At 30.1% G+C, this 16,626-nt stretch overlaps 1 protein-coding gene across 1 annotated transcript; it reads right to left on the minus strand.

Moving 5' to 3' along the window:
* Window positions 1–11,305: 11,305 nt before the first annotated feature.
* TRIADDRAFT_55386 (uncharacterized protein) lies at window positions 11,306–15,681 on the minus strand (the record flags this gene model as incomplete). Its single annotated transcript, XM_002111865.1, has 7 exons — window positions 11,306–11,335; window positions 11,952–12,113; window positions 12,535–12,870; window positions 14,525–14,647; window positions 15,073–15,133; window positions 15,240–15,390; window positions 15,594–15,681. The coding sequence occupies 7 exons, from the start codon at window positions 15,679–15,681 to the stop codon at window positions 11,306–11,308; spliced, it is 951 nt and encodes a 316-aa protein (XP_002111901.1).
* Window positions 15,682–16,626: the final 945 nt, after the last annotated feature.

Below are 16,626 nucleotides of genomic sequence, written 5' to 3' on the forward strand. Positions count from 1 at the left end.
CTTAAGCTTAAGTAAAGTAAATAATAAAATATTTCAACTACAACTTATTTGGCTATTTTAACCCCAATAGGACTAATAAATTCATTTTGCTAACAAAAACTCTAATTTATCACTTTTTAAACTATCGATTTTAGCTGAATGGCTAACTAATTTCCCCATTGATACATTATATTCTTTCGTAGCCGCAAAATATAAGTAGAAGATGACTAATTCTTATTACATATTCGACAGCAGCCATATAGAAAATCATCCTCGTATAAAATACAACCAGTATAATAGAGCTAGTAACCTATTTTATTTTCAGATCTACGCATACTTTACTCAAATCCACTTAAGTCTTACGGTAGAAATAGAAGAAAAGATCTTGTAATCAAGTGCATTAAGCGTCAAGATTAACTTAAGACCATGATAGCCTAATTATTTTTGAAAAGATTTTGACCCGTAATAGCCGTGTAAAAGATTCTCTTATTAGTTAAAAAGTTTTTTTCCCATCGTCAATCTTACCGCACCTTTCTCTCTTTTAATTTATTAACCTTTTAATAAACTATAAATCTAATGAAGCTCTGTAAGTGGCCGTATAACTTCTGAACTCACCCTTATTGGATCTATACTTATGATTAAATTGATTTTTACTGTATATAAGAGTGAAAATAAATCATTCATTGATGGAGTTATCATTTCTCCTTGTTAACATAGTAATGGAATGGAATTGACTTCAAAATTAAATTAGGCCGGTCGCTGTGGCATCTAACACAATTCGTTATTTCCTTCTACATACAACAGAACTACTAGTGATTAAAAAAATAAAATTAGTCAGGTAGCTGTGGTATCGATTTGTTGCTTCCTTCTATATACTAGAGTAGCACATAGAGCGATAATAATAGATCAAAAAATCTTTTCTATGGCGCAATTAGTGCCTCCTTCATTTCAATAAAATGCTAATTTCATAAGTAACCCTAGATTTATCAGCAACTTTAAGGTGTGGTATGACTATAGCCCTGGATGAAACAAAATAGCTGATTTCTAAGTCATATACTACAGACGGGGGTCATATCTGGCAGTACAGATTAAACATCTTTTAATTAACTATTCAATCATGGTTGGCGCCAGTATGTCTTTGAAAAAAGAAATAGAGCCTATGTTAAAATGGATGTTATTTCTCTTTAATAGAAGCCTTCATTGAGGAAAAAAACTGCTTTCTAACCTAGCTGATTTAATTGTCCATTTCCTTGTTATTTATTTTTAATCTATTAACAGAATTGTGTGCCATTTACATCATTACGAATAATGGTGTAGTCACCGTTGCCTACGCTTGGAATATTTTCAACGATTTGAGCAATAAATTTGTTACCAATGGTACCTAAATTCATTCTAATCTTGATTTACCCTTACATTAGCATCTACGAGTATTTGTATACTAAGCATCCCCTTTTTTTGCATCATTCTCAATACTCAACAATATTAATTTAAAATGTTTGCTCTCATTCATCAATGGGACTTGTTTGCTAAAGACATTATTAAACTCTAAAGATTTTATTATTACTGTTGGCCGATTGTCTCATGTTAGCCTAGTCTTGAATTGAAGGATATCCAATGTTGAATATTAGACATCTCCATGATTCAGATAGAATAGCTAGCAACTGATGATGGAATCTGGTCATCAAAATGATTCATTATGCAGACAGGAATCAATCTATTATTAGTAAAGCATTGACTCTGCGAAAAATTTTGACAGATCAAATAAAAAATATGGCCAATCTGTTTCAGTTTCTTAACTAGATACTTCTTTTGCCATTTTAATTAGTGCTTGTTGCGTCTTGTTTCTCCCTCATCTTAACTTCCTCCTGGTTTACTTCCGTAAAATAATTCGATTTTGATGGTGAAAAATGGCGTGAACCTGTCTATAAGTTGCTAATTTACAGGTCATAGACGACTAGTTAGAGAAAGAATGGCTAGTCAATCTACCGTAAATGGGCTATTTCTGTTTCGTTAGATAAATGGGCACACTACGATAAATTTATGTGTTTTTTCTCTATCAAGTTACCAGCTAACGATCAGTAGACACTGTAATGCCATATCTCTTTTGCAATAATAATATAAGGCTTCCTTACTGGATAATAGGACACTTTATGTGATTATTTGTTGAAATGGTACAATTCCCGAGAGGTAGCCATTTTGAGTTAAAAGTATAGAAATATAAATATGAATATAAAAAGAAACTGCTAATGTTCCGTGTTACAGTGTTAAATACTGTATTACAGTAAAAATATCTATGTTAGGATAGTACTGTTAGACTATCCTTAATTAGTTAACTTCTAATTTGGATATAGTATGTTTTAATATAGCACTGACTTTTTATGACAGTGACGCTTATACACATACTGAAATTAATAGTTATAATAGGGAATGCAAATCATCTACTTACAGTTCGAATCATTGTGATTGCAATTTACTTATGGTAGATTGTAAATTATCATGGAAATGTTCCGTGATATGACATATTGTAATCTGACTATTCTGTATTAGTTATTACATGTCTATATTCGTAAATACTGTTGTCTGCATTGAGGGAGCAGTAGCTAAACTTAATATCTACTTCAGTAAATGATTCCGAGGTTAATTGTATTAACTATGACTCATGAACTATTGAGGAATAGTATATAAATGCAGTATATCGTGAAATAAAGAGAATTCTCCAACTTAGTGTTTAACATAAAATACGAGGTGTTTAAATCTTTGTGTAGTCTGCTAGTAGAGCAAAAGTGTTTCTGATAGTGCAGATATCGTTCCTTGATACGTAGTTCAAGGAATTGACTTATTGATCGTACATTACGTTATCTTGTTGCAAAGCTGTTTTGTGACATTCCGTCAAACTAGAGATTCATTATATAGATTAGAAATAGGAGAATAGTGTTATTAGTTGTATACAGATTCCAACACTTCTATTTTCTAGATCTCTATCCTAAAATCGATATTATGCGCTATAGTAGCTCCGAAATACAAAAATCATAATGGTAAATATGATTATGGAAAATAATATCTTTTACGTGTAAATATGTGATCATTACCGATAATGATGGTTAAAACTTGAATCACTACATTATGGTCAAAACTTATATAGGTGAAGTTGGAGTAAGGAATATCCGATATAATGATGATCAAATCGTTTAGTTAATTACTTTTTGTTGTTGAGAGCTATGTCCAGTAGTTAGAAAACGAGAACATTTAAACTTGGTCAACTTTCCCTAAAAATTATTATGGTGAAATCGATATTGCTATCGCCTAGCTTTTAAGATCGGATATTAAAATTTGAATCATATTATGGTAAGTATTTGTATAAGTAATTTGGAGTATGAAATTCTGATATAGAAGTGATCAGGTCGTTTAGTAATATATCAACTTTTGTTGTAAGCTATATCAAATAGTTAGAAAATAGTAATATTTAACATTGATCAATTTTCCTAAAACTAAACTATCATGACAAATTAAATATTGCCGTCATTATCTAGATTTGAAGATTAAATTTTAAGCAAAAGCGATCCGATTCATTAAAATAGTAGCATTAAATTACGTAAGATTAAGTAAAAATTTTAGCTATTGCTTAGTTTTGAAGATCAGATTTCTTGGAAAAGCGATCCGCTTATTAAATAATAGAAATAGATTACGCAAAATGGAGTGCAAATTTGAGCTATTGCTTTGCTTTGAAGATCGGATTTTAAGTAAAAGCAATCCGTTTTACCAAAATAGTGCCATTGTCATTAGTGAGATGAAGTAAAAATTAGTACAATTTCAAATTAAAAAAGAAACATTAAAAGTAGGCCAAGAAAAGACTTACATTATTAAATTGAAACTCTGTCTGTAGATGATATCCTTCCAAAATATCTGCTTTAGCATTGATATCTTGGAGAGCTAAATTAACAGCAGCGTATTGATCATAACCATACCATTTTTTTGGAATCCGGTTAGGTATAAAGGTGGCAATATCAATTATTTTTATCTCGGATACATTAGAATATTGATTTGATGGAATTGTAATAATCGGATTGAAATAGATGGAAACGATAAATAAAGTAGCTACAGCACCAATACGATGTATTTTTAATAAATTCAACATCACGAAATTTGGATAAACTAGCTTTAATATCTTGGCCGCTTTAACATAAAATTGCAATTAACATAGCAAATTCAGTAAAATGTCTATTTGATAGTCTGGCTCCGCTAAAAGTTGATTAAAAAATGATGCTAACTTTATTGGTCATCATCTATTCAATGAAGCAACCTTTAAGGTGGTATTTTAATTTTTGATTTTATTCTATCTATTGATAGCGTTGATGACAAAAGCTTTTGTGGTATCAAGATGAAATAGAAATTTTTATTTGTAATAGAATTTCTAGAGTCTATTGAAATCGATTCATTTTATGGCAATGCTATCATTGCTGCAGTAAATCTAGTAAATCCTTTATTGATTTAGGATGGAAAGAATTTTATTATCATGTCATTATGACATCGTCGATGGATTATTAAAATTCTCCAACCTGCTTACTATTGTTATTAAAGCAGCTGGAGCAGTGTAGGCTTAAATGCTAAATTAAAGACAATTCGAACTACAAAAGCGGAATAAGGATAGAAAAAAATGACATTACAATATTACTTAGTTTTGTCGCTAATTTTTTTACTTCACTGCTTATATATCTTGCATGTACAATCAATATTATGAAATTAACTTATCCTTGTTAGGGGCCTCCTTCTCAGCCTATCAACTCTATCGACCCTTTGCTATAGATTGATACAATAGTTGACGTTTAATATTAAGTCAACCATGAACGAATTATGGATTAATGTCTACGTATTATTATAGAGTATTTTGTAATAAATTATTAATGATTGATTCTAACAATCAATGGGCAGTATCTTCAAATAATGGATGTTTTTTCAGTAATTATTTACGGGTAAAAGCAAATAATCCAAAAAATACATCAGTTTTATGATGGTGTTAACTTTATTTAATTGGGTATTATTTAAGGTGTTTCATTTAATGAATCAATCTTATTAAATTTACAAATAATAAAGTCCACATGGATCTTTCACTCTATTCTAAGTAATTTTAAGTGGATAAAATTGTAATACGGCAATAGAAAGGTTCTCGGCAACCGTATAACTCACGATAGAATAATCAGCAGATAAGCATAGAACAGAAAAAGTAGATGTCAATCTGACTTATTGATATTCTGTATATAGATGTCTATTGCTCTATCGCCGCCTTTACTATCGTAATAGTGCAGACGGATTGAATACCATGGAAGTATTTGTTAACTTGATAAAATTACAAGTTAAAAGCCCAGGCTTAGTCATCTTCTTTTACTATCTTGCCTGTAAAATAAAGATATTTTAATTTGTTGTCTATATTGATTTTATCAATTCAGCACTATGCACGTAGGCATATATCATCAAATATGAGTATATCTAAGGATTCGCATTATTAAGTATTAGTTAAGATAAAAGTTAAAGTATCCATTATAATCTATGATTTCAATTTGATTTCGCTTTAATATAATTGATGTTTACTATATTACAGTACGGTACCATTACGTAAATATATACATGCTATGGGTACATAATAAAAGTAGTTATTTTATTCTTCTACTTCTTGTTATCATGCTGACAAATGCGAATTCAAAAATTTTGAAGTCTGATTTATCTTTTTTTCGCTTACGAAACCCAGATACTGAGTTATTAGGGTAAAATACAACGTTAATGTAAAGCATGTAAACATACCTTTCCTTATCAGTTTTATATATGTAACTTTAATTAATATATCGGATAACTTTATAAGTATTTTCTTATGCGTACGGTTGATTAATGTCGCACTATTGAAAATATGTAATTACAAGCAAGCAAAAATTTATTTTTAAGAAAAGAATATTGTAGTAATGAATTTAAATGCTGTTGTATAGCCTAGAAGTGAATTGTAGAATATCAAACATTCATAATAAATCGATAAACGAGCCAGACTTATCACTCTTAGATACCTTTATTGCCGTATTGCTTTATCAGATAATCTAGTCACATATCCTCAAGACTATTCTATACAAATTGAATTATCAACGCAATAAGCATATTAATATTAATCATGAAATTATAGAGATTGCTAAGTAGATCATTAAAATAAGTTTTCAATAAATTGCTTCAACTTAGCTTGTTTACAGGTAACATTGAGATATTTGCTTATCGTTTATGACCTTTAGCAGTAAATTAGGTTATTATGATAAATATTTGTCACCAGTACTCATCTAATTGTTTCTATACCAATCTATCTACTTTAAATATTTGAGAAACCTTCTTACCTAGCTGCAACTGACCGATTCATTAAAAGCTACCATATGCTTGTATTATCTTCTTATCTGACTACAGTTTCATAAAAGACATTAATTCAGGCTAAATTTTATTTAATTAAATATCGAATGGTGTATATTATATAATGTATATGGTATTATCTATTTCATTAATATATCATTAGCTATTAATAAATAATATGAAAGATATAAAATTCTGCTAAATTAATTATTCGCTACTTTTTTCAGGTTATTATCTTCAACGTAGCATCAATAATATGCAAAATATAACTAAGGGGAAATTTTTATCTGTCCTTTCTTCTGCATTACCATAATAATCATGTTATCGTATTTAAGTATTGCTATGAAGATTACCGTTATAAATAGCTATACGGAAAAAGATTGATTACAAGTAAACTTATCTTTTCAGAGATCCTATAATATACCAGCACAATTACGGTTCGATTGGTCTATGATGTCTGTGAAGCAATAGCTGCTAAGTATACTGGAACTACATGTTCAATGAAACGCTAACTTGGAAGAATTGAACGAAGATTATATCACGGTGCTATATCGCTGTAGAGTAGTTAGCAATATTTAGTGGTATGGCTTCATCTAGATTATGAGATAGTTTATAATTTATGCGTCTTGTGCTGTAATATAGATAATCGTGACTAATTAACCTTGAATTGTATGTCATGTCTTGATGATTCTGTGAATGGACATATAGTAATTTAGCTGTCTTGTATTAGCTATTCGATATCGATGTTCTTTAGTATCATCGCATAAATTAGGCATTTAGATATAAATTGGATATCTGATGTCATGGGCGCTTTTGATACTAATTATAATTTCTAGCTACTGTAAAAAGATATACGTATGCGTATAAACCTAGCATGTTATGTAATAGAGTTATTTCTTAAGTTCAGTGTTTAACATAAACTTAAAGGTGTACAAATCGCTAAAGATCTGTAGAATTTAGGGATAGGTATTTCTTAGATAAATTTTTAATTCCCCAATACGTGGTTTAAAGAGACGATTTGCAGATTTAGCATTTTCGCTATCATGCCACAGAGCTGGTTCGGGATAGATTTAACATACATGTGAATGAGTCATTTTTATTTATTTAGAATACTGAAGTATTTCTCTACTTATAGTAGCAAGCTTTCATCATTGCACAGTAGATTCAAGATAGGAGTTACTACCTCACGACCAACTTCATTTATTGATACATAAATACAAGATCTCTATAGTATTGACATATCGGTATTTATTTATACGAGCGTGGTTGTGTCAAACAATATCGTATATTAAGCTACAGACTAAGTCAGCGGAACATATCTGACTCTAGCAACATTATTAGAATTACGGTATCCATTCTTTAATCAGCTATCAGTATCTTTAGTATCACAAAATAAAATGATAGCGAACAAATTAAAATTTATCATTTCCATCAGTATTATCATACTGCTTCATCGGGAGTCTAAAGTAATTAAGAGGTAAGAATCAAGCCACGATTTTTATATTCATTCCCTGAAAATACTTTGATAACATTATTATAGATCAATCCGCGTATCAGGCAACGCACTATTCCACATACGTTGAATGTTAATAACATTAGCCAATCTGTACCATATTTGATACGCTATCAATGCCGATAATAAAATATTAAATACAGAATTTGCATTTAAAATAAAAATTAGAAAGTTTGCCTGTCGGTTTTGGCAATATCATCACAAATAGTATACTTTTTTTATGTAACCACATACTAGTGTTAGCTATTGCATCATAGATAGCTAATTACAGTTTGATATGAAATATTTATTAGCAAAGTTATAGCGACAGATATAGATTCTCTATTAGGAGATTTAGAGTACTGGTATCTGTGTCTTTATTCTTATAGAGTATATTTAGTGAGGTAAATTATTCTATGCGGCAAGGTTAAGATAAAGCGTTTATTGCAGCACGCAATAGACAAGATCCCTTCTGTATATTTATTTTCATATCGATATATTTAGTGAGATAAATTATTCTAATATGACAAGGTTAGAATGGTATGTTTATTACAGCAAGCAATGGACAAAAACTCCTTCAATAAGCTATCAAGTGTCTTCAAAATATTCTAGCAAGAATTTCTATTCCTTAAAAAACTGCAATATATTGTATAAATTTGATTCATCTGACAATATAAAAACTATCTACCTTCAATCAATCATCTATCAATAATTTGTATTCAAATTAGCAACAACAAGATTTATTTTAGCAACACAATGATATCTTGCCAATTAATTAGCAAGATCAGGATAAATTTACTATCGCAAATCCATGATTAGCCGTCATTTCTAATTAAATTAAAGCACAGCAAGGCTTTCAGTCTCACTAGAAAACTCTTAATCCACTTTATTTATAAGTGATATCACAGATTAATAAGGCTTAGGTGCTTAAAAATGGTTTAGCTGTCCGTACCACCTCATTTTCAACAAATAAAGAAACTCCACTTGTACAGATTAAAGTAAAGTCTAAACCTTTAAATTTATGGCGCCGTTATTAAACTATTCGACCCCTAAAGATGTATTAGCAAGTATAGACTAGGTTATTGTACCAGAATATTGCGTCTAAACTTAAAAATATTTACTCCCAATTTCTGATATCATTCAGGGTGATTACACTCCGGTATGTTAACTAGTTTGCTATTTATATCTACCTATTCCTAAAGCTTATGTATCATAAACCGTAATCCGCTAAGGTTACAGTTAAGGAAATCTTAAACATTCCTCACACTGAAGTATATATCAAACGTAGCATCGAAACAAAATATGGAAATGATCCATAATATATATCATATACATTACTTAATTTACTTTAATGAAGAATATCTCAACTATTTTGACTTCTATGACAAATTCCATACAAGTATACAACGATTGGCATCTGATACGTTGTAGTGATTGGGTTTTACAACCCCTTAGGTTCGCAATCGTCTAACTCAAAATATGAGTTACTGAAATTGATCAAACCTCTAACGTGACACAAGATCAGACAAATGCTGTGTTTAACCTAAAAAGTATCCGTTTATTAATACAACGAGAAAAGCAACCACTTTTCTTCCCTCATAATAACAGTCGAAAATGGCTAAGATAAACCCGATAATCGACTACGCTTCCACAATAATAATTCCATGTTATCTAACAGTTATATTAAGGCATTACACAAAAACATCAGCTTATAAAGCCGACTACTGCGGCCTTCTATACACACATAGTACGAATAGTATAAGTACGCGGTTTCATCATCAGTAATCATGAAATTACCTTATAAGTATAGTAAATTCTTCTACTTTTTAATGCTACCGTACTTCAGTTACTACTGTAATTAGCTGAAACTACTACATACGTAATGTAACGTTTCCTATAGTTAATTGACCTCAACTTTTACCAAGTACTACCCTTAACGCACTATCAATATTCATCGGATTTTGATCACTAATATTTGAGTTCAGCATTTATATTTATTTACGTAGCAGTTAAAGTGAAATGATAACTGACGTCCATAAATCCTATGTTTAATCTCATTAGTAAGGGCAAATAGGCAATTAGGAAGTAAAAGTAGCATTTTATAGTCAAAAATACTTCGTTTACCAATCGCAATAATATCTCATAATGACTATGTTGGTAATTCAGTATACCAAGTATCCATTTATGTTAAATTATTCTTGAATTAGTAAAACAATCCACGTAAAAGGTGCTGTACTAACTATGAGCGATTTTAATTATGAAGATAAAATAGTTATTTACATCGATTTTCAAGGTTGCAGCATTCTCAGTAAGGTCTAAACAAAATTAAATTATACAATATTGTACTGTTACTCTTAGTACTAGTAATGAATTAAATCTCTAATTCTATTGCTACATTACACAGCCTATCTTGCATAGTCTATTGGTAGTATTCTTTTAGCACAAGTGTAACATTGCTATTATGTTAACTTAATCAAAATCAAATTATTTAAGAATGCAGACTGACCACAACAGTATGATATAGAGGATTTATTCATGCAATATTCATGTTTTCATACTATTGATTTTCTAGAAAGTGATCTCTATCCAAGTGTGATATATACCGATCACGAAATTCCAAATTTTAGAAAAATAAGGGCTTTATTGAATCTTATACAAAGAATAACTACACACAGCTCTACTCTAGCCGAATACTACTACTAAAGACTTCTAGAACGAAGTAACAGAATAATCTAAAGTTGCATGCTTTTATACTTTTCGTAGCATTCGCAGCTACAATCCGCATGGCAACCTTTTACCTTCTTTTACACATAGTTAAATTATTCTTAGTAAGACTATTCTACTGCGGACCATCATTAATCCCATATGGATACTACTACAGTATTTATGTAGATATTTATTCACACCAGCCAAAGCACAATGAATTAACGATATCCTAATATATAATTTACAGTTCTATTTTTACCTATAACCTTGTTAGTAACTCAACACCTTACTGTATATAGTCATCTGTACTCTAGCATAGAGTCTATACCACTACAGTCTATAGTTATGGCTACCAAATATCTCTTAGGATAAATATCTACCTGTCACAAAACAGCTTTGCAACAAGATAAGGCAATATACGATCAATAAGTCAATTCCTTGAACCACGTATCAAGGAACGATATCTGCACTATCACAAACACTTTTGCTCTACTAGCAGACTACACAAAGACTTAAACGCCTCGTATTTTACGTTAAACACTAAGTTGGACAATTCTTCTTTATTTCACGATATACTGCATTTATATACTATTCCTCAATAGTTCATGAGTCATAGTTAATACAATTAACATTAGAATCATTTACTGAATTAGATATTAATTTTAGCTACTGCTCCCTTAATGCAGACAACAGTATTTACGAACATAGACATGTAATGACTAATACAGAATAGTCAGATTACGATATGTCCTATCACGGAACATTTCCATGATAATTTACAGTCTACCATAAGTAAATTACAATCACAATGATTCGAACTGTAAGCAGATGATTTGCATTTCCTATTATAACTATTATAATTTCAGTATGTGTATAAGTGTCACTGTCATAAAAAGTCAGTGCTATATTAAAATACAGTATATCCAAATTAGAAGTTAACTAAATAAGGATAGTCTAACAGAATTATCCTAACATAGTTATTTCTACTGTAATACAGTATTTAACACTGTAACACTACCGTACATTATACTAAATATGACTAACAGTTTACAATCACAATGCTAAGTTACATCACAATATCCTTTAAGATTTAGTTATCTGGTTCTGATCGAATTTATGAATGATTGCATTGATATCGATGTTTTAAATCATTGACTACATCTTGTAACGTGACGAGCTCTTGACGCAATTTATGGTAAGTTTTGTATTTCTAGAGGAATATCGGTAAAACTATATCAATATACAGTATTGTTGATAATTTTTAATCCGCTAATTTAAAATTAGATTTACATTAGCATTATATTTGAAACTGGATTAGTTATTGTTGGAATAAGATCTATGTAGATTAGATGTAAACAAGAAGTTCCGTTTTTTATAAATTTATCCAAGTTGAACTTACTTGCTGAAGCATTGTTTGAAGCTTAGAAAGATCACTTAATTGTAGATATCTCCCAAACCTATTTCCTTCCCTTTTTATATCATATCGTCCGCTTGTAGTTGAACTAGTCATGATATGAGATGATGGCTCTATAAAACTTTTGGCGTCTTTCCATACTAACACCTATTGTAAAGATAAGTGCAAATATAATATTTTGTGTTATGAATCGCTTTTAAAATCAGATAAATTATTATTAGCAAAAATGTAAAATCATTACCTTACAAGAATACTAAATAAGTTAATAGCGATTTCAATACAAGTAAAATTACTAGCAAATGATAAAATCATAACATTAATGGAATACGTTTTATCTCTTTAGGAATTTTTGTTCTATTTGCTGTATTACTAAAATAATATTTAGCTTTATGAATCGTTTCAAATATAAGATAGATTATAATTATTATTAGCAAAACGCAAAACGATTACTTTGAAGAATATTGAATAAGTTTAATGCATTTAAAATTGCTGGGAAATGATATCATAACCTTAATGGAACGATATATTTTTTATTTATTTTGTCTGTATATGCGATAGGTATGCTAACCTTAGGGAGAAAGACCATAATCATAGTAACTGTTGTACAAACGATAATACAGCCGCTTCTAAGGCAATAGTTTAATGTTTCTTGATTGCCCACGGCAATCGATGATAACACACCCAGGAGACAAAATACTGATACATTATAAATAGAAAATCCAATAAACTTGGCGTCATTCAGCACTTTCATATTAACTCGTCTTGTTTCAAAAGCCAGAAAACTACCAAATATTAAGAGTAAAAATTTATATCCACAAACGATACCCAACCATACTGGAAAATACCGACATGTACAATAGTGTAGATCAGTCTGTATCCTTATGTCAGGATCATTTGGATCATCCTAGGGTATAAAAAGATATATCCAATAATGATCAGAAGACATGAAATTGTAATAGAGACAACAAACTATTTTCTATCAACATCTCTCAACTGATCAATTAAGAAGGTTTCTATGTATAAGGAATTATCGTGATGAAATAAAAAGTAGTGCATCACGCTAGCGATTAAAAGGCTAATCGATATTGATCAGAAAACATGAAATTAGAATCGAGATAATGAACTATTTTCTATCAACATCTCTTAATGATCAATTAAGAAAATTTCTGTATATGGAATTGTCGTTACGAAATTAAAAGTAATGAATCATGCTAGCATTTAAAAAGACATATCCAATATTGATCAGAGGATACGAAATTATAATAGAGGCAGCGGACTACTTTTATCAACACTTCTCAATTGATCAATTAAGGAAAATTTTCGTCTATAAGGAATTGCCGTTACGAAATAAAAAACTGGTGCAGTTTTGGACGGCCAAAGTAAATATGCATACCGGTAGTATACTCATAGAAGGGAAGAAGACTTATTTAAAATAACTACGGAGATTACTCCCAGATCTTACAAGAGTAAAAATAAAATCAAAGAATAATCGAACAAACTTAGTCTAATTTTCGATTTGCTGATCAACCTGAAATGGACAAAATTGCATTGATTGCTGTATCTAGCTAAATTACTCCACAGTTAGCTTCATGCCATAGGATGAAAATGATGTAGTATTGTCACGGTACGAACTACCGTGAAGAAATAGCTATCTAAATTTGGTTAATATAATATAGTGATAATATATTACAACTAGTTACTTACAATAGGAATTACTCTAATTATAAATGTGGTACAGTAAATTTAATGCTGTGCTGTAATGTGTACTGAAATGATTCTGTGAATGGACATATTGTAGTCCGACTGTGATAAATTAGTTAGTAGATGTTCTCACCTAAGTATTTTTTTATAAGATGACTCATGATTGTTAGCTGCTGCAGAAGGGTATATAAACCCGTCAGATACTTGAATAAAATAGTTCTCAATTGTCTAGTTGAGTTTAACGTAGGATCAAAGGCGTCTAAATTCTTGTGAGATAATTAAGGGATACTGAATCCCGGAGACTATAGAGATTTAGAGATTTATTTTACGTTATCCTTGTCACGAAGCTGGTTTGTGATAAGTATATTCTCCGGAATAGGCTAAACCGACCAATGGATCATGATGATTGTACACAATTATTCAATTTAACTGATCAGTTTTATATTTATGTTAAGTCAAGTTTATTGAGCTGGATATTTTATATAGTAAACTAGATCAGCTTGGCTGTTTTATAGAGTAGCTATCGAATAGTTATTTCATGAATTAACCATTAACTTATTGTAACTTTACAAAATTGCCATGGCCATTTTATAGGCAACGTAGTTTACTTTACAAAATAACCATCGATTTGGTTATTTTATAAAAAGACTGGTTAGCTTCAGAATGTTAGCAATTATTTAATGACTTTAAAAGTAGTTCAGTTCTTGGCAAATTATAGGCTCAGTAAACTTGACCTAGCATATCTACTGTTCAGCGTTGTGTAATAATTTCAGCTAATTGTAGTAATTGCTGGTGACTATTACTCTGCCATTACACGTTGATATTAATGAGTTTTCTACGTTTGAAGTAAATCTTACGATTGTGGTTATAGTTGAAATAGTTCCTTGAAGTTCATCAACAGAAGTCCAGACGATAAATATAACAATATCTACCACTAATAGATTTGCAACTGTAGTAATAAGATGCCAATCTTTAATAGCCTAAAAATATGGGGAAAAATAGAGTTTACAAATTCTTTCCTTTATATAAGAGAAATGATAAGCGATAATGATACTGCACAGAGTATCAATACCGTTTTAAATAAGATCAAATATTTAAGCAGTATTTTAATTACAATTATTTTAGAAGTCTTATTGGCAAAGATTCGATAAACACGCCAAGTTTTAGCAAAGAGTGAACCAAAGGCTAGCGTAAATCCATAGCATAACAGCCAAATTTGCGTACCACACAAAACATTTAAGTTTTTCACTGTTATTTCGCTATGATCGGTGTTAATACTAAGGACAATTACATCCAAGTAGCATAAAATACAGCCAATTGCAAATATGGTGTTTAAATGCGGACTGGATAACCTAATATTCCTGTAAATTTTATAGTATCATTAAACATTTAATTTAACATTAACCTGCACTAGTCTTCGTTGATATCTAACGGCATAATTACTATCAATACAATGTACTGCATGTCTAGAATTTAATCATCATAATTATTCATATTACAGGAATTAAAAATAACAATCTTTTTCCAAGTAAATAATATAGATATTTTTCACTGGATATCAGTAATACTGACCTATTTTTTCGGTTTATTATATTGAACAATAAAAATCCAAGACCAAATAATATGCCTACGCCAGCTAAAATATCAAATATAATTATTGCCGTACTTGATACTGTCAATTTGGTGATGACAAGAAGTGGTGGAGATTTTATTGGTTTTCCGGCTAAAAAAAATAAAATATTAATTTAAGAGTTGTTGAAATATGATCCAGCTATAGGGTCTTATAATATAGGATAAAATAAGGAATAAACAAAAGGTATAATTTTGGCTAAAACTTACAGTATATAACTTTTACTTACAAAAATTCTGCATTCAGTAGTAATAGGAGAAAATTTATGACATATTGGTTAATATTTCATTTAATACCTGGCCAAGTTATTGAATGAGAATTGGGATAGTTGGTATCGAATTGCACTCTTTCTATTCCAAAATGATAGATTCCTACGGTCACCATGGTGCCTTGGGTTATGTTTCCTAATTCAATTTTAAATAAAATCTTGTAGTTTTAGGCAAGCATATTACTATAACTGTTATTGTTACTACATAGTATAAGATCAGTTAATTATCAACTATTGTAGGAATTGATTCTACATAGGGACAGAAATTCATAAATGTTGACTAATAAGGATATGTAACGGTGTTGCCTTTCCGTTAGGATAGTTTAATAAGTACAGTAGTAGCTAATATAGAAAATATCCATATTTGTAGTGCTAGGTAAGATAAGCGATGCCTTAACGTGAATGTCGTTTATGATTGTTCATTACATATTTGATGTTGAATATTATTGTGTGATAGATAGTAGTAAGATGATTTAAGTTCTAGTTGATGATAGCTGAATTAGACAACTCACGTGCTTAGATTAGGATTAAGTATGAGTATGAAATTCAAAATATTAACTGATAAAAAAGCTTTGTAAGGAACATCTCAGTTCGAGATATTTCTCCTAATTATGGTATAATAATAATACTGTTGTTGTTCACAAATTAGACGGTTCCTATATAAACGGGAATATTTGAGTTGAGTGGGGTGATGAAAAGCTGTGGATGTATCTTTGCTAGTAAAAAGTTTTATCGTTACAATATTTCGCTGTGTGTGTTTAACGTTAACTAAAAGGGCGTTTAAGTCTGTAGCTACTTGTAGACTTTTACTGTACGTTACCTTGTCGCAGAGTTGAAACTGTGATAGGATATGAACAGAAATCGAACAATCATCACAAAAATATCTTGATGGTAATTGTATGTAATTCGATGACTGTATGATCGGTTGTATTTAGCTAATAAGTGACTATTTAATAAAGCAATATATTGAAACATACAGTATAGTTGTCACTTAGATTATTATATGTTTCATAATTTTTAATTAAAAAAATTTTGCAACAGAGACTATTTAGTATAATAAT

The sequence above is a fragment of the Trichoplax adhaerens genome, genomic scaffold, assembly GCF_000150275.1.
Source record: "Trichoplax adhaerens TRIADscaffold_4 genomic scaffold, whole genome shotgun sequence".
NCBI lineage: Eukaryota > Metazoa > Placozoa > Uniplacotomia > Trichoplacea > Trichoplacidae > Trichoplax > Trichoplax adhaerens.